The sequence below is a fragment of the Anolis sagrei genome, chromosome 1 (genome assembly GCF_037176765.1).
Source record: "Anolis sagrei isolate rAnoSag1 chromosome 1, rAnoSag1.mat, whole genome shotgun sequence".
In the NCBI taxonomy this organism is placed as follows: Eukaryota; Metazoa; Chordata; class Lepidosauria; order Squamata; family Dactyloidae; genus Anolis; species Anolis sagrei.
In genome coordinates, this window is record NC_090021.1 from 118,623,871 (window position 1) to 118,643,155 (window position 19,285).

A 19,285-nucleotide genomic window follows, 5' to 3' on the forward strand; every position below is an offset into this window, starting at 1 on the left:
GTGTACGCCAAAGGTAGGCTCCTGCATGGTGATGCTGGAACCCTCAAGTGGTCCTTACCCATGGCTGTATTGAGTAAGGCTTCATCTATAGCAGTGTTTCTCAACCTTCCTGATGCCGTGACCCCTTCATACAGTTCCTCATGTTGTGATGATCACCAACCATTTATTATTTTGTTGCTACTTCATAACTGTATCTTTGCTCCGGTTATGAATTGTAATGTAAACATCTGATATGCACAATGTATTTTCATTCACTGGACCAAAATTGGCACAAATACCCAATACGACCAAATTTGAATACTGGTGGGGTGTGGGGAGGGGTATTGATTTTGTTATTTGGGTGTTGTAGTTCCTGGGATTTATAGTTAACCTACAATCAAATAACATTCTGGACTCCACCAACGATGGAATTGGGCCAAACTTGGCACACAAAACTCCCATGACCAACAGAAAATACTGGAAGGGTTTGGTGGGCATTCACCTTGAGTTCTGGAGTTGTAATTCACCTACATCCAGAGAGCAATGTGGACTCAAACAATGATGGATCTGGACCAAACTTGGCATGAATCCTCAATATGCCCAAATGTGAACACTGGTGGCATTTGGGGAAAATAGTCTTTGACATTTGAAAGTTGTAGTTGTTGGGATGTATAGTTTACCTACAATCAAAGAGCAATCACCAACGCTAGAATTATACCAACATTGGCACACAGAGCTCCCATGACCAACAGAAAAGACTGTGTTTTCTGATGATCTTTGGCGACCCTTCGGACACCCCCTCGCGACCCTTCCAGGGGTCCTGACCCCCAGGTTGAGAAACACTGATCTATAGTATAGCTTTCCAAACTGTGTATGTGGACACACTAGTAGTGCGTTGCCTGAAAAATACTCCCCACAAACAAAGACTGGTGCTGTTCAAGTATAGGTACAGTTATACATGTTATAATTTGCACAGTTTGTTGATTGGGTTGCAGTATTTGCCATTAAAATGGATAAGTTTCTAATTAAGAAAAGAAAACATGTTGAGAATTAAGTTTGTGATGAACCACTTGGAGCTGCTGCAGAAGAAATGACACAAGAATCAACTGTAGGACATGCAAAGTGTAAAGGGAAAAAACTCCAAACCTTGTTTATACTATGAAAATTATATGAAACTTATACATAGCTCAATGATAGGGCCTCCTGGGAGTTGCAGTTGTACAAGGCCTTGTTTGCCTGGAGCCAGGGCAGTGAAAGCAGTTTGAAAGTGCCTTCCTTGGGCACTGTGTGTCTCATTGACTTTAGGGGCTGAGTCTGCCTCGAGTGGCTTGCTGTGAAACGAAGCCGGTGAAAGAAACCGAAGCCTGTGCTCCCGCCTGCCTCTTTCTCCTTCCTTCCCTCCCTCCGTCGCCTTCCCGGTAGGCAGGCAGACGAGGCGGAGGCAAGTTCCCAGGCATCCCCTTCTCCAGGCCTTTGAGCTTTTGTCAAGGGAAGGACGGCTTCTCCAGCCTGTGTCCTTGATGCCGGAGGTAAAGGGGAGCAGGGCGGTGAGGAGAGGCCTTTGATTATTACTGTTGTGATTATTATTATTTGTGCCAGCTTTGGAGACAAGAGCCGGGGAAGGGAAGAGGGAGCAGCCTTCTCTGGCCCGAGGATGGAAGGCTATTCCCCGGAGAAGGCACATCTGCACTGCAGAAGTCATTCAGTTTGACACCGCTTTAGCATCTCTGGTTCAAAGCTATTCCCCCGCAGGAGTTGCAGTTTCATAAGGCCTCTTGCCTCCTCCTCCCAAGAGTCCTGGGGCCTCCCAGGATTACATAGCATTGAGCCAAGGCAGTTTAAGGCGTGCCAAAAGCTACATTGGGTTGTAAGTGTTTTGGGCTATATGGCCATGGTCCAGAAGCCTTCTCTCCTGATGTTTCACCTGCCTCTATGGCAGGCATCCTCGGAGGTTGTGAGGTCTCACAAACTTCACAACCTCTGAGGATGCCTGCCATATGCAGGCAAAATGACAGGAGAGAATGCTTCTGGAACATGATATACAGCCCGAAAAACTCACAGCAAAACAGTGATTCTGGCCATGAAAGCCTTTGATGATACAAAGCTACATTCATTCTACTGTATGGATGAGAGTTGGGGAAAGCATTTCCTTCCTCCTTCCCAGCCTGGCCTCTTTTTCCTTTCCAGCCCTGAGCAAGACTTTGGCATAGAGCCCTTCCACATAGCCGTATAACCCAGAATATCAAGGCAGAAAATCCCACAATATCTGCTTTGAACTGGGATATGTGAGCCCACACTGTCACATATAGTACTTCAAAGCAGATAATCTGGGATTTTATTCACCTGTGTGGAAGGGGCTCGAGAGAGCTTGCAGTTGTGGCCCTTTTGTGATTATATGTGGGGGTTTCTGGGATTATTATGTTTGTTCTATGGAGGCATTGAACATTTGCCGCTGTATGTTGGAATCCGCCCTGAGTCCCCCCGGTGAGATAGGGTGGAATATAAATAAAGTTATTATTATTTATTAAATGGCACTTTATACATGCTCAGAGGCATTGTGCTCTTTGTGGCTTTTAGAAGGCTGTTTCTTCAGTCAACTTTAGTCTTTGCAATCCTTGTCCTTTGAGCTTTTATAAAGGCAAGGTGAGGGGTGGCTCAGTGCTATGGAATGTAGTGGGGGAGATGTAGTTTCACATGGCCTTTAGACTTCCCTACCAAAGAGTGCTGGTGCCTCACCAAACTACAAATCCCATTATTCTATAGCCTCAAGCCCTGATAGTTAAAGTGGTGTCAAATATGTGTTTTTGATAGTTTTATATTTTTATCAATTTGTTCTGACTGTCATACTCCACCTTGAGCTGAGGATGGTAAGAATTGTTATTATTACTAGATTGGGTACCTAGAGTTGCCCGGGTTATTAGAAGAAGGTTGTGTGTATTCTATAACTCATATCATGCCAAATTAACTCCCTGAAACTCCATCAATACCTAAAGTTTGTCATGTTGGGCTAGTTTGCTCAAGATGCAGCATCGGTGGAGTTCAGTATGCTCTCCAATGGCAGAATGAATTACGACTCCCACCATGGTGGGTCAGTGCTATCAAATCCTTCCAGTATGTCCAGTTAGTCATGGGGGTTCTGTGTGCCAAGTTAAGTCCAGGTCCATCATCAGTGTGGTTCAGAGTGGCCTTCGATTGCAGGTGAACTGTAAATCTCAGTACCTACAACTAACAAGTGCCAAGGACAATTTCCAAACCCACCAGTTTTCAAATGTTGGCATATTGGGTGTGTGTGCCCAATTTGGTGCAGATCCATTGCTGTTTGTGTTCACTCTGCTCTCTGGATGTAAGTGAACTATAATTTCTATAAATCAAAGTGAACAAGCCCTCCTGTATTTTTTGTTGGTTATGGGGGTTCTATGTGCCAAGTGAGGTCCAGGGCCATTGTTGGTGGGTTCCAGAGTGCTCTTTGATTGCAGGTAAACTATAAATCCCAGTACCTACAATGGCTATAAATCAAGGTGAATGCCCCCTAAACCTCTCCAGTATTTTTCTTTGGTCATTGGGGTTCTGTGTTCCAAATGTGGTCCAGGTCTATTATCAGTGGGGGTCACAGTGCTCTGACTTGATGCAGGGTGAGCTACAACTTCCATCATGTGGAGTCTGTATATTATATATGTTCTCTGTATGGTCACTTCTCTGATGACAGTACATTGCACCTTTCCCATCTGATCCTAGAGAGTAAAATAATAAATGTAATAATAACAAGAATAAATAGAGTAAAATGTTAAATTTAATCATAATAAATAGAGTAAAATAATAAATGTAATAACAGAGTAAAATAATAAATGTAACAAAAATAATAACCCAGTAAAATAATAAATAATTTGACTCGAGTATAAGCTGGGGGGAGCTTTTTCATCCTTAAAAAAAGGCTGAAAAACTCGGCTTATACTCAGATATATACAGTATTTCACTGAACTTGGTAAAATCTAAAGTTTGTGTTTGACTATATTCATCTTAGGCCTGTCTCACAGCCATGCATTCTAATATAGCATGGTCAATTCCTCCAAACTGCATTGATTCCTGTTTGTTAGCATCAAATCCAAGAGTACTGATCTTGCAGTTCTTTCTGCATTTTGAAAGAGGCAATTGTTTGCAACCCATATCAGGAATTTGTTGAAGAACCTATGCTTAGCAGAAATCTCCCAGCTCACCCCCACCCTCCAAAAAAAACCTATACTTACATCTTTGAGGGGGTTGTTTTTTTTTTTTTTGGAGATTTGTTTCAATAAACTTGTTTTCGACTCTTACCACAATATTGCTTTTCTTTCTTTCTCCAGTTGCTTTCAGTTGGTCCAGTTTTAACTCATCTGGGTTTCTGTACTGACAAATTTGCCTTTGATATATCATGCTTCCTTGACTATTTCTAAACAGATTATCTCTTTCAATTGTTATATTCCCATCATGGGAGCCTTTCCACCAGGTCTCTATTTTACCTTATAAAGTAATATTTACCTACCTGAACTAGGACTTCATCTTGCTTGTTTCTCAAAGTCTGTGCATTAGTGTGTAGACCTCCAAAGTCTTGTTTGTGCACATCTTTATTTTATTTTGAATTTTACCATAGTTCTCATCCTGTTTAAGGTCTAAATCTAATTAGTAGTCCTAATTAGAGTGGGGCCTATACTGGGGGATCGTTGGGATATAAACCAGATAAAGATATAAATCCATCTTCCTTGGAGGCTCTCAGGGAAGAGGGCCCCCCAAGGGTTATATTATGCCATAGGCGGAAATGTCTCTTGCCTGTTCTCCTGTTAGTATTCATGCCACATGAATACTAAATGGTTGCTATGGTCTCATGCCAAAGTGCAAGTTCTATGATATGTTGTGTCTGTTTGGAAGTGTTCTGAAGAGGACAACAAGGTCTAAACATGCCCTGTATATGATGAGCCTCACATCCAGCTAAGGCACTGGTTCTCAACCTGTGGGTCCCCAGGTGTTTTGGCCTACAACTCCCAGAAATCCCAGCCAGTTTACCAGCTGTTAGGATTTCTGGGAGTTGAAGACCAAAATCATCTGGGGACCCCAGGTTGAGAACCACTGAGCTAAGGGATACATAGAATTCGCTCCTTCATGGGATATCTCCATAGCTATGTGTCGTGCCTCTAGAAAAATAAGTCACAACATCTTTGGCAGGATTATCTGTTCTATTGTCTTATTTTTGTGCAGAGATCGCATCATAATATTCAATAACAATAGATCTGCATGTCTGCCTCCTTAATCACAAAACTGGTGCTAATAATTCCCTCTTCCTCCATTTCAGTTTCATCTCAGGAAGATCAACTGAAATTCTGAAAAAACGACAGCATTCTGTGACTTGCCAAGATGTTGGAGGAAGATATGGAAGTGGCCATCAAGGTGGTGGTGGTTGGAAATGGAGCTGTTGGGAAATCAAGTATGATCCAGAGATATTGCAAAGGAATTTTTACAAAGGACTACAAGAAAACCATTGGAGTTGATTTCCTGGAAAGAGAAATGCAGTATGTACCTAACAGATGGGAACACAATCCCTCCTTGCCATCTTTTGGAGCTGATATATATACATATTTTTAATGTAGTGTGTTTGATGATTTTTAAAGCATTGAACTAATGTGTCTGCACGAAAACTGTTCTTTTTGCTTAGAGGTGAAGTGAGGCATTCATATGCTAATTGCTGTCTACAGTCTTTCTACAGCCAGGCCAGATTAACCAATTTGAATTTTAAAAAATTAAAAATGCTTACACCAAATGCTTCTCCAGTAGTACAAAGAATACTTTGAATCACAGGGAATAATTGTTTATATAGACAATATCCATATTCTGACAAGAGAAATCTAGAATGCAAAGTTTTATTCAATTTAATTGTCTTCCACAGTGTATTCACATTAAATTATCAAGTGAGGGTAGGTGAAAGGGAAATAGGGTGCTTTAATTTCTGATTAACCCCTACCCCACCCCTCCACCCCAAAAATCCAATATGATGCAATGGTTAGAGTGTTAGATTTTGACCAGGTGACCAGGGTTGAAATCAACAACCTTTTAATTTTTTCAGTATCCATATGGAACTTGTCCTGGGAAGTGATGTAGCAATAGCTTTAAATCAGTTTAACTATATGCACTGAGATTGTCTTTGTGGGAGCACTTCAGTTCACCTTACTCAGCCTACATGTTGTATTCCAGAGCAGGAAGCACCTTTGTACTTAACCACCACACTCCAGTCCAATGTAAATCAGCAAAGCAGTTAGTTGAAGTATATATAACAAGCAGTTCAGCAAAAATAGTAGAAACATCTCAGTCTAAATGTATGAAATAGTCCACAAGATTCAAGGTAAAAGAGTTGTATCAAAAACAAGGAATGCAAAAGAATCAGGATGCACAAAGCAGCATAAAATCCAATACACAAAATTCAGGAACAGTCTTTTAAATTTGGAAGCATGGAACATAAACAACTGGGAACAAGAAACTAGAATTCCCTTAGCAGGCTTGACTTTCACCGCGATCGCATCTCCTTCTATGAACCGGCGCGAGCTCTAAGATCTTCTGGGGGGGGGGGGGCTCCTCTCGATCCCACTACCATCTCAAGCGCGGTTGGTGGGGACGAGAGAGAGGGCCTTCTCAGCTGTGGCCCCCCGTCTCTGGAACGCCCTTCCAAAGGAAATAAGACAGGCCCCATCCCTCCCCTCCTTTCGTAAGTGCTTTAAGACCTGGTGGTTTCAACAAGCCTTTGAAAATGACCAGTTCTAATTCAGCCCCACACATTGTCTAATACGGTCTTATTCTTCCTACCAGTTACCCAGATTCTTTCCTCTAATCGGCCCTGGAATGAACAGCCACAGACCCGTACCTAATATTATTGTTTCCTGCCATAGCATTGCACTTAATTCCCGGGCCCCTAGAATTTTTGGGCTTGCACAAATCTTGGCCCGGCCTTTTAAATTTTTAATTGCCTTGAACAGGCAGGATTACTTTTAATATATGTGTGTTATGAAAACAATTTTTGTGTTTATATTTTGTTTGTTAATCTTATGGTTATGTTGTTTTTACTCTGTATGTTTTGTGATATTACTTGGGAACCGCTCTGAGTCCCCTCGGGGAGATAGAGCGGTATATAAATAAAGTTTTATTATTATTATTATTATGAGATGTTGCTTCAAACTCCAACATTGACCAGGCTGCTGAAAAATTCCTTTGGTCTCTCTAATAAAGCCATGAAATCATGCCGTTTACCCTGGCAAACTGATAACGGCTTATCCTATACCAAGTGCTGTGACCTTCACCGAGTCTGTGAAGCAGCACGGAGTTTGTGAAAACTAAGTCTCCTATTAGCTCATTAACCTCTCCACCTGGCAGTTCATCCTCTGAACTCGCTTCCCTAGAGAAAGACTTCTCTGGGCCTCTATAGAATGTGACCTTTGCCTTCACTAATTGCAGGAGACACAGAATGCTCAATTTCAGGATTTAAAATCTCATGCTGGGCTCGCAGGCTAGGCAGGACCAGAAATCCCATGATCCACTTCCTCATTGACATTAGGCACAATCATTGGCTGAATAACAAAACTGCGGTATCTGATTTTTGCCTGTCCTGGCTTACATTCTCCAGCCTTCTGCCCCATGCCTCATGGGTTGTGGAGGATTCTTCAACAGCCCCTCTGAGTATGGATCTGAAGTGGCTAGGGATCCCTGGGGAAAACGTGTTACCTCACTTCACCTCTAAGAAATTGTGTGGGGCAACAAAAACTCAGTGAAAATAAGTTGAATGTGATTTAGTGCTTCCTGAAGAGGAATGGGATGGTACCCTACTTTGCTTCAATACGGTCCCTCTTCTTTTTAAAATTATATACATTAATGCAGTCTTTCCCCAGCCAGCAACCACCAGATGATGAGAGTTGTAGTTTGACACTACTTGGTAATGCCGGATTGAGGAATGTGTGGCTTCCCAGTTGTTGAACTATATAGCTCCCATCATCTTTCATCTTTGGCTGTTTTGTCTGTGGCAGGTGAGAGATACTGCCCAGCAACATCCCCCATCTTTGATGCAGGGAAAGAATGCTTTTGTCTTTCCATTTATTAATAGTTCATTTCTTTTTAGAGTCAATGATGAAGATGTACGGCTGATGTTGTGGGACACAGCAGGTCAAGAAGAATTTGATGCTATTACTAAAGCGTATTATAGAGGTGGGTAGAATCATTAGTTGTGTAAATACTTCTAGGCTGTGTTATATTCTGCTAATGTCAGCAATAAATTGGTAAGGTTTCATAAGTTCTATTCTTTAAAGAATTGTGCCATTAAAAAACAAATCATATCCAAACTTTTCCAAAAGGTTTTAATTTATCGTATGAAAATCCCACCAATTTATTGTCTTCAATATTAAAGTACCCTTTTTCTGTCATTTCAATTATAGTCTTCTGGGTGAATCCACCACACCAGTGTATATGCAGTTATTCCCATCTGGAAGCCATAATTCGTGTATCTTGTTAGGATATAGATTAAAACTAATCCTCTGAAGAGTTTCTGGTGGCTCTCTGCGTTGCTAGGCATGTAATCCCTTCAAGCAACTGAGCTCGTTGTTCTAACAAGTTAGCAAATGGCAACCTTTGTGTGCAGGCACTAATTAATGTGTCTGTTTTGGGATGACAACATTTGAAATGGTCTTCATGATGGGAGTGTTGCCAACATTGAAAACTGGCAAGCCAGTGTCCCACCCCCACCCCTTTAATGGCGGAACTGTTGGCATATTAAAACTGTCTGAACAGATTTCTCCAGAGAAGCAAGATTTTCTTGTAAGGAACTGTTTCTGGCTTCCTGTGGAGGTTTTTGTTTGTTTGTTTGTTTGTTTGTTTGTGTGATTGTGAGGGAACTGTATAAGTCCCAGCTCCTTTTGTTAGCCTTCCTCACCCACAGTTTGAGAATAGTAATTTTTCTGTTAGTTTTACGAAAACCATGGTTTGGATCAATAAATTTGCCCACCCTTTTGCGCGGGGAAAAAGAGTCATATTTAGTCTAGGGTTATTACCACCAGGCAGGAGCGGCTCAACCCATTATGCAAAGTAAGCATTCGCAGTATAGTTGATTTTGCCCAGGGGTGCTCTTGAGGCGCTCTTGGGGGAAAATACACCTTGACATATGCGAGTTGTAGTTACTGGGATGTATAGCTCACCTAAAATCAAAGAGCATTCTGAACTCCACCAATGATGGAATTGAACCAAATATGGCACACAGAACTCCCATGATGAACAGAAAATATATATCAATGATTTGGGGGGGCGGGGGCAAAATACTGTTTGCTTACCGTTGAAAATTACCTAGGGCCGCCTCTGCCACCAGGGATTATTTGAAGCATGACATGTCTGTAGTTGATCCCAGCGAAATCCATGCTTCGACAAGGCATTTCAAGCCAATAACTAACTAATCTGGTAATTCATCTGGCTATATTGGCCTACCTCTGGTCATTGACAGTCTGTGGAGTTTCCGTTGCCTTAATTGAGGTGTCAGGTCTCAATAGGAGGTACTTGCTCTCTCTACCTCCGGCCTGATCACCTTAGACATTGGGCATCCTAGAGGCCCCTCTACCAGAGAAAGTGAGCAAGAGAAGCTTTCATCTGTCCTTCGTCTCCGGAATCATCCACAACCAGCAACTTCAAGAACAACCAGTTACCCTCAAATGTGATTTTTTTATATAAATAAAATAAATAATTATATATAATAATTATATATAATAATTATATATAATTATTATATACCACCTTTCTCACCCCAGGGGTAAAAAAGGCGATATATAAATACTGTAAATAAATAAATTTCTACCCTGCCTTTTTCAACCTTGAAGGGGACTCAAGGCAGCTTACAAAATGTTACCTATTTAAGGCATTAAATTATCCTAACGCCATTGTAAAACCTTCTTGGATTTATAATGGATTGTAGCTATGTGGTAAAGCCTATATAATTTTAATAATAGACAGTCCAACAAAATAAAATTAATATACTGGCATACCAGTCTTTTTAAATGTGACTTTGCAAATATTTCTTACAAGCCAGCTATCAAAGAACTTCAGCTAAGATATGTAAGATATTAGATTACACTGAGTTCATACAGTTTCTTCTCATAGTACAATAGTGACTACTCAGAACTCTGGTAGGGTACCTTGCAGTGTAAAATTACCTTTCATTTACTGTTAGCAACAGGATTAGATGTCACAAGTAGCGAGTTTTTATAATACCAGACACTGCTCTTCATTGTTCAGCTTCAAGTATTTGGCTTGATAAGAGACTCATTACAAGGGTTGCTTTAAACTGCACTATAAACACAATTCAGCTTTGATTCTGAAATCTAAGACCCAGGGAGGCCTCAATTATGAGTAAAGACCAAAAGACTTTTTACTTAACAGTATTTTCTGTTGGTCGGGGGGGGGGGGGGTCTGTGTGCCATGTTTGGTCCAGCTCCATCACCAGTGGGGTTCACAATGCTCTCTGGATGCAGGAATCATCCTGAAAAATGCATAGATACATACATACCATATGTACTTGAGTATAAGCCGAGTTTTTTGGCCCTTTTTTAGGCTGAAAAAGCCCCCCTTGGTTTACGCTCGAGTCAAGGTTATTCATTATTTTATTCTATTATTATTATTTAATTTATATTTACTAATTATTGTTATTATTACATTATTTTACTCAATTATTATTACAGTTGTTATTTTACTTTATTATTAATACATTTATTATTTACTCAATTATTACTGTTATTACATTTTCATTATTTTACTTTTTTATTATTTTTATTACATTTATTATGAATGAATTTACGGATTCTGAGCCGACAAACGTTGAGCATGAGATTGGTTTTATTAATTGTGATGTATAATTGATTGTTTTAATTGTTTATAATTGCTGTTTATATATGTTTTATTTTTATTGTTTGTGTAGGCATCAAATTGTGCCTTTTGTAAGCCGCCCTGAGTCCCCCCTCGGGGGTTGAGAAGGGCAGGGTAGAAATACGTGAATTAAATAAATAAATAAATAAATAAATACTCTGTTATTATTGGAAGACTACATAAGCACATTTACATTGAAGAAGGTTAGAATAAGTAGAGTTGGGCAGACTTAGATCACAGTTTTATGTAAATATTCAAAAATTTAACCTGCTGATGCCCCATTAATGTAATTTTATTGGTATCTATTTTTATTTTGAAATTTACCAGTAGCTGCTGCATTTCCCACCCTTGACTTATACTTGAGTCAATACGTTTTCCCAGTTAAAATTAGGTGCCTCAGCTTATATTTGGGTCGCTTATAGTCGAATATATATGGTACATATTTTCACTTTTATGTATATACATATGCTAATATGGTTAAAAATACATTCAGACTAGAAAGTGTTAAATGCAAAAGAGCAACTTTTGAGTGATATTCTAATTTCAGATACTATTCATTGGCATGAGCCTAAGAAAGTACAAGGCTGTTGCCATTTTTTAAATTAATAGCAAATCTGCAGCCTTTGTCAGCACCATTTATTCTTTCACTACTTGCAGTTAAGCTATGAATGCACTTTGCAGGTTTCTTGACTTTGGGGAATCTAAGAACCTGGTAATAATTATCAATAGGGCATAAGTCAATTAATATGAATATTTGTGTGTTTATTCAGATACAAGCTCCAGATAAATATGTTCAGGGCAAACCATGGAGAGAGAAATACTAGCTCTCCAGGAAGGAAGTTGGAGAAAATAGCCTATTCCAAAGGCTGGCTAAATTGATGCAGTTAATTCCATTGATTAATGTTGCATGCTTGGTTTTGTCTTTCAGGAGCCCAGGCGTGTGTACTTGTGTTTTCAACCACAGACAGAGAGTCCTTTGAGGCAATCCCTACCTGGAGGGAGAAAGTCGTAGCTGAAGTTGGAGACATTCCCACCGTGCTTGTTCAAAATAAAATTGACCTGCTAGATTACTCGTGTATAAAGAAGTAGGTACTATCCCTGCGAGTGTTTACTAGTTGCTGGTAAATTGTATGTAGACACGTATACATCCTGAAACTTGGATACACATTATCTTTCGAAAGATGCTGTAGATGTGGTTCAGGCTTGCTTTATCTTCTAATTATGTGTAATGCAAGTGAAGGCCTGACCATATGTCACAGGGCAGATACGTGACTTGAAATGTGAACCTGCCCCATTTCAAGAAGTGATGCTGTTGAGAGGTATAGTTTAGCAAACCATTCTGGATTATGACTTCGGATCTTGTGTTGTTTTAACTGGTATTTTAATGTATTGATATGCTATGATTTGTATGGGTTTTTTTTTTACTGATTTTAATGGATGGTGTATTTTGTGTTTGTATGTTATGTTTGTTGTGGCATTGAATTATTGCCAATCTGGAAGCTGCTCTGCATCCCTCTTGGGGTTGAGATAGAGAAGGGTAAAATGCAGTAAATAAAAAAATCAATAATTCTGAAATTAATGTGATACAATACTTTGAAGTGGAATATTGAGTTTGCTGGTTAAACTTGGTTGGGCTCCACCAGGGGGTCACTTTATGTATGCAAGTAGTGTTCTTTCCCTGAGTGTCTTGAAAACAATTCATAATGACATGATTAATGTGTACAGTATGGTCTCTGTAACCATGGGGCTGGTGCACATTGGAAAACATATGTTCTTTAGGCATTTTCTAAGTCCTCTAGCATGATTCTGTAGTATGCTTCTACTGCAAGTCATTTTAGAGGAGCTAGAAATGCTAGAGAAGCGTTCCTTCTAGGCATTTTCTAGAACCTCTTGTGTGATTCTATAGCATATTCCACCTAAAGCATTCATTTCAGTAGGACTCACTATGACCCACAATTTTACATTACCATGCTATGTATCTGTCATAGATATAGGGGTTATATAATACTTTACTTTCATGACAGCATTACCATGGTTTTGTGTTTTACTACTGTCAATTCACCATCAGGTTCAGCTCACTCTGCACTTCATGCGGCAAATAGATACCGTATATACTCATTATAGGACGAGTTTTTCAGCCCTTTTTTAGGCTGAAAAAGCCCCCTCGACTTATGCTCGAGTCAAAGTTATTTATTATTTTACTCTGTTGTTGTTGTTGTTGTTGTTGTTGTTACATTTATTATTTTACACTATGTATTATTATTATTACATCTATTATTTTACTCTTATTATTATTGGAAGGCTACGTAAGCACATTTACTTTGAAGAAAGTTAGAGTAATGTTTTAATCAGAGTTGGACAGTCTTCTCTTAAATTACACTTTTATGTAAATATTCAAAAACATTTAACCTACTGATGTTTCAATTAATGTAAAAATTTTGGTATCTATTTTTTATTTTGAAATTTACCAGTAGCTGCTGCATTTCCCATCCTCGACTTATACTTGAGTCAATACGTTTTCCCAGATTTTTGTGATAAAATTAGATACCTTGGCTTATATTCGGGTCGGCCTATACTCGAGTATATATGGCATTTCTCAACAGCAACCTTTTCATTGTCTTTACCTAGAGTGACATTCAGTAGTCTGGTTTGTTTTTGTGAAGACCAGTAACCCAAAACAGTCTAAATTCTACATACTAGAAAATAACTGATCCCCAAAACGTTTGTTTTCCTTCCTTGGCAAACAGTGAAGAAGCAGAGGCACTAGCAAAAAAGCTGAAATTGAGATTCTATAGAACATCTGTAAAGGAAGACTTAAATGTAACAGAAGGTAAGTAGTCACTATCTGGAGCTGTGATTTATCCAGCTTACAATTTTTGCTTTGATCGGCATTTTGTATCTGCTAAAATAGGCATTCTTTTGAGCAGTGGCATCAGTCTTGTTTCTTTCAGTAGTAATAAACCTAGCTGTGCTTGATTTTCTATGTTTAGGGAATCAGTATGAGTAAAAAATCATTCAGTATGTCTGCATGCAATCTGAAGCTGTATCTCCCAAATACATTTTTACCACCTCAATGAGAATAAGGCCTCAGTAAAGTACCTTCCTTGTTTGTGGTCTGTGTGCAATCCATGTGAACATAGGGGTTTGGGCAGGGGTCCTGCCAAAACTTTAGCTTAACTTTAAAATAATAACAATAATAATAATAATACTCCTGACCTCACAATCATGTTAAAAAACAAAGTATGGATTATCAATGTCACAATCCCAGGTGACAGCAGGATTGAAGATAAACAACTGGAAAAGCTGACACAATATGAGGATTTAAAGATTGAACTGCAAAGACTCTGGCACAAGCCAGTAAAGATAGTCCCAGTGGTGATCGGCACACTGGGTGCAGTGCCTAAAGACCATGGCCTGTACTTAAACACAATCGGCGCTGACAAAATTACCATCTGCCAGCTGCAGAAGGCCACCTTACTGGGATCTGCACGCATTATTCGCCGATACATCACACAGTCCTAGACACTTGGGAAGTGTCCGACGTGTGATTCAGTACAACAGCCAGCAGAGTAATCTTGTCTGCTGTGGACTCATCTTGTTGTGTTTCTAATAATAATAATAATAATAATAATAATAATAATAATAATAATTGTATTTATTACCCGCTTCTCCCCGTGACTTGAAGCAGGTTACAACCTAGCTAAAACTCACAATCATCTAAAAACATTCTATAGAATACAAATATTAAAACATGTTTCTACAACGTATGTATTAAAATACGCAGAACAATGGTTAGACATAAGACATAAGTTTAAAATCCTTGATTGAAACTGGGTGGGTAGGCCTGCCGGAAGAGATAGGTCTTCTTCAAATGTGTTTTAAATTCTGACAGCTGATCTGGCAGTCAGAGCTCTATTGGCAGGTTGTTCCACAGTCGTGGGGCAACCAATGAAAAGGTCCTCCAGGTAACGGTTGCCAGTCAGGTTCTGGCAGGCCGCAGCAGATGCCCCCCAGAGGACCTCAGTGTTTGGGGCGGATTGTACAGGAAAAAGCAATCCTGTAGGTATCCTGGACCCAAATCATTTAGGGCTTTAAAGATCAATACCAACACCTTATACTTTGCCTGGAAACTAATTGGCAGCCAGTGGAGTGACTTTAGAATAGGTGCAATATGCCCACTCCTGGATGTTCCCGTATTTCTGAACTTGATACAAAGGTATCCCAATGTAAAGCACATTGCAGAAGTCCAAACTTGAGGCTACCAGCATATGCACTATCATCTTAAGGTCCTCCAAATCTAGGAAGGGGTGCAGCTGGCATATCAGCTGAAGTTGATAGTAAGCATTTATGACCGTTGCATCTATCTGGGCTGATATTTGGAGAGAAAGATCCAGGAGCACTCCCAAATTGAGAACACAGTCTTTCAGGAGGAATGTAACCCGGTCCAGAACTGGTTGACATACCTCCATCCCTAGATTAGGACACCTTGATGACAAGCACTTTTATTTCATCTGGATTCAGTTTCATTTTTTTTCCTCATCCGGTCCATTACCTCCTCCAGGCATTCATTCAGAGAAGACACACTATCCTTAGCTGAGGCTATTTTTAAAGGCATGGAGAAATATATTTGGGTGTCATCAACATATAGATAACATCCTGCCCCACGCCTATGGATAATCTCTCCCAGCAGTTTCATGTAAATATTAAAGAGCATTGGGAATAAAATGGTACCTTGTGGGATGCCACATAAGAGCTCCTTTTCTGTGGAGCAGCTATCTCCAAGCATCACCATTTGGAACCTGCCAGAGAGGTATGACTGGAACCACTGCATCACAGTGCCTTCAATGCCCAGCCCCTCCAGGCATTCCAGAAGGATACCATGGTCAATGGTATTGAAGGCCGCTGAGAGGTCTAGAAGCACCAACAGGGACACACTTCCCCTGTCAGAGTTGAGACAGGGTTGAGATCATCCTCTAAAGTGACTACAGCAGTCTCAACTCCGTATTCTGCTCTGAAGCTGGTTTAACATTGGATAATAATAATAATAATAACAACAACAACAACAACAACAACAACAACAACTTTATTTGTAGCCTGTCTCCATCTCCCCAAAGAGACTCTGGGCAGCTCACAAAAAGCAATCAGTAGTTCAACAATCATCCTCTAAGGTGACTACAGCAGTCTCAACTCCGTATTCTGCTCTGAAGCTGGTTTAACATTGGATAATAATAATAATAATAATAATAATAATAATAATAATAATAACAACAACAACAACAACAACAACAACAACTTTATTTGTAGCCTGTCTCCATCTCCCCAAAGAGACTCTGGGCAGCTCACAAAAAGCAATCAGTAGTTCAACAATATACAATATACAGTCAAATACATAGAGATATAAATGGATAACAAAATATGTTTACATAGCAAATTACATAAAACAAACAAACAAACAAAAACCCACTAATTTGGGTCAAAGAAGTGTGTATCATCCAAGGCTGCCTGAAGTTTTCATATGGAGCTCTTTGTGGGTCTAGGATTCTTTATCTGGCTCTACAGATGTTCTCTTGGAAGAATATTGTTGCAGCTCATAAATCTTCTCAAACTGAATTTAATTCCAAAAGAGACAATTAGCAAATGAATAGCTACAATTACGGCAACAAGTGCAGGCATCACAGCGAGTACCATAGTGACATCCAGAGCCAATCCCTGGCATCTTCAGGTGAGGCTGGGAAAAGAACATGGAAAAGGCTGCCACACTGAAAAAGGTAATTGGGAGAATTGGATCATTTCGGAGGAGGAACGACATTCCAGCCTCTGGAAAAAAAAAAAAAAGAATTTGGTTGCAATGGTATAAATTGTACTTCTGCCTTTGAAAATCACTATAAGGATTTCAGCCACTGTTTTCTAATGTTGGTGCCAGCTCTGATATGTGTTGCCTAGCTTCCTTTAAAATTAGGGTGGAATTAGTAGCAATTGAGAAAGCGGTGCTTTTAAGTCTTGGGGGGTAGAAATTAGCAGGTATTTTTTATTAATGTCTCAATGTAGCTTTTGTGTGCTGCAGTTTTTAGGTATTTGGCTGAGAAGTACCTTCAGAAGCTCAAGCAGCAAATAATTGAAGACCCAGAAGTAGTTCATAAAAGTAGTAACAAAATTGGTATGTATGCAGAAATAAAATGCAATCATAAAATATTGCCTGCTGATAAAAGTACTACACTGTTAACTATGTGGATGCCTTTTATGTCCGTACCATATTTCCTTCAAAATAGGGTGAAAATAATCGTTACAGGAAATCTATGCTATTTTCCTTTTGCATAATTGGCTAGTGACTCTAGAGCAGGCATGGGCAAACTTCGGCCCTCCAAGTGTTCAACTCCCACAATCCCTAACAACGGTTGGCAATTAGGAATTGTGGGAGTTGAAGTCCAAAACACCTGGAGGGCCAAAGTTTGCCCATGCCTGCTCTAGAGACACCAGATCCCATATGATGTTGGAAGCTAATCAGGGTCAGCCCTGCTTAGTACTTGGATGGGAGACCATTAGTTGAATGACAGGTCAATAGGCCATGTTTCAAGGAAGGAACTGGCAAAACCACCTCTGAATGTTCCTTGCCTAAGAAGCCCCTATGAAAATCAAAAGTCAACAGACAACTTGAAGATGTGTACATACACAACTAGGTTCAGGCAGTCCCTGAGTTTCAAACATCAGAATTTCAAACAAATTCCACTAGAGAACCAATCTTATTTGTAACTTGGGGACTGCCTGTATTTGTGGCCACAGCAGCTATGCTGGATTATTATTTATAGCACTAATAGTGCTGGCTAGACATTGCCAACCACCCCTAAAGTTTGTACATACGTCTATGTTGTAAATGGAAAATGCATGGTAGTGCCAAAAGTGGGGAAAGAGTAATTTCTGGTAGTCACCCGAATATGCTGGTAAAAATATAGAAAAGTCTTAATAAGATCTGACACCTGATGGAATGGGGTCTGTAAACTCTCCTTTACAACAGATACATTGACTCTTTCTTTATATCCTACAGACTTTTTCCTTAAAATATTTCATAGGGAGTTTGACTCCAGTGAGATGTAACAGGAAATAAACTGTGTACTTGTGTCTTCTGCTTTGGGTGCCCACACTGCCCAGAGATGAGTATACATCAGTGCCGATATCCATTAATTTAGGTTTAACTTTTACACTGGGAATTGAGTTGCTGTGAGTTTTCTGAGCTGTATGGCCATGTTCCAGAAGCATTCGCTCCTGACGTTTCACCCACATCCATGGCAGGCATCCTCAGAGGTTGTTAGGTATATTGGAAACTAATCAAGGGAGGTTTATATGTATGTGCTTGCTCCCTTGCTTAGTTTCCAATATACCTCACAGGTCCAGAGCAGGAGAAAGAACTCTTGTCTGCTTGAGGCAAGTGCGAATGTTGCAATTGGCCACCTTGATTAACATTAGTGGCCTTGCAGCTTCAAGGTCTGGTAGTTGTTGCCTGGGGGGTCCTTTATTGGGTGGTTTTAGCTGGCCCTGATTGTTTCATGTCAGGATTTCCCTGTTTTTTTAGTTTATTATCCTGGTTTATTTATTTTATTGTCCTCTTTATTTACTATCCTGATTTTGGATTTTTTAAAAATACTGGTAGCCAGATTTTGTTCATTTTCATGGTTTCCTCCTTTCTGTTGAAATTGTCCACATGCTTGTGGATTTCAAATGCTTCTCTGTGTAGTCTGACATGGTGGTTGTTAGAGTGGTCTAGCATTTATTTGTTCTCCGATAATATGCTGTGTCCAGGTTAGTTTATCAGGTGCTCTTCTATGGCTGACTTCTCAGGTTGAATTAGTCTGCAGTGCCTTTCATGCTCCTTGATTCATGTTTAAAACTCTAAACTCAGGACAATAAATAAAGAGGAAAACAGTGGGTTGTTGTAGGTTTTTTCGGGCTATATGGCCATGTTCTAGAGGCATTTCTCCTGATGTTTCCCCTTCATCTATGGCAAGCACCCTCAGAGGTAGTGAGGTCTGTTGGAACTAGGAAAAGGGGTTTATATATCTGTGGAAGGACCAGGGTGAGACAAAGGACTCTTGTCTGCTGGAGCTAGGTGTGAATGTTTCAACTGACCACCTTGATTAGCATTTGATTGCCTGGCAGAGGAAAACATTTGAATTCCTGGCATGAAACAATCAGGGTCATCTAACATCTCCCAACAAAAGATCCCCCAGGCAGCAACCAGCCAGGCTTTGAAGCTGGAAAGCCATTAAATACTAATGAAGGTGGCCAGTTGAAACATTCACACTTGCCTCAAGCAAAGAAGAGTCTTTTTCTCCCACCCTGGACATTCCATGGATATATAAACCTGCCTTGCCTAGTTTCCAACAGATCCCTCAACCTCTGAGGA

The 19,285-nt window shown here is 39.9% G+C and overlaps 1 protein-coding gene across 4 annotated transcripts in view; it reads left to right on the plus strand.

The window, feature by feature from the left end:
- Positions 1-19,285, plus strand: part of RAB23 (RAB23, member RAS oncogene family) — a 30,996-nt gene that overhangs the window by 7,411 nt on the left and 4,300 nt on the right. For 3 of the 4 annotated variants that reach the window (XM_060752805.2, XM_060752804.2, XM_060752806.2), the window contains exons 2-6: positions 5,303-5,519; positions 8,108-8,193; positions 11,816-11,972; positions 13,635-13,717; positions 16,952-17,044. In XM_060752805.2, coding sequence (XP_060608788.2) covers positions 5,365-5,519; positions 8,108-8,193; positions 11,816-11,972; positions 13,635-13,717; positions 16,952-17,044 — 574 coding nt within the window. In that variant the 5' untranslated portion in view covers positions 5,303-5,364. Of the gene's footprint in view, positions 1-1,343; positions 1,509-5,302; positions 5,520-8,107; positions 8,194-11,815; positions 11,973-13,634; positions 13,718-16,951; positions 17,045-19,285 lie in introns of those variants that run through there. The other variant, XM_060752807.2, reaches the window with a different exon arrangement.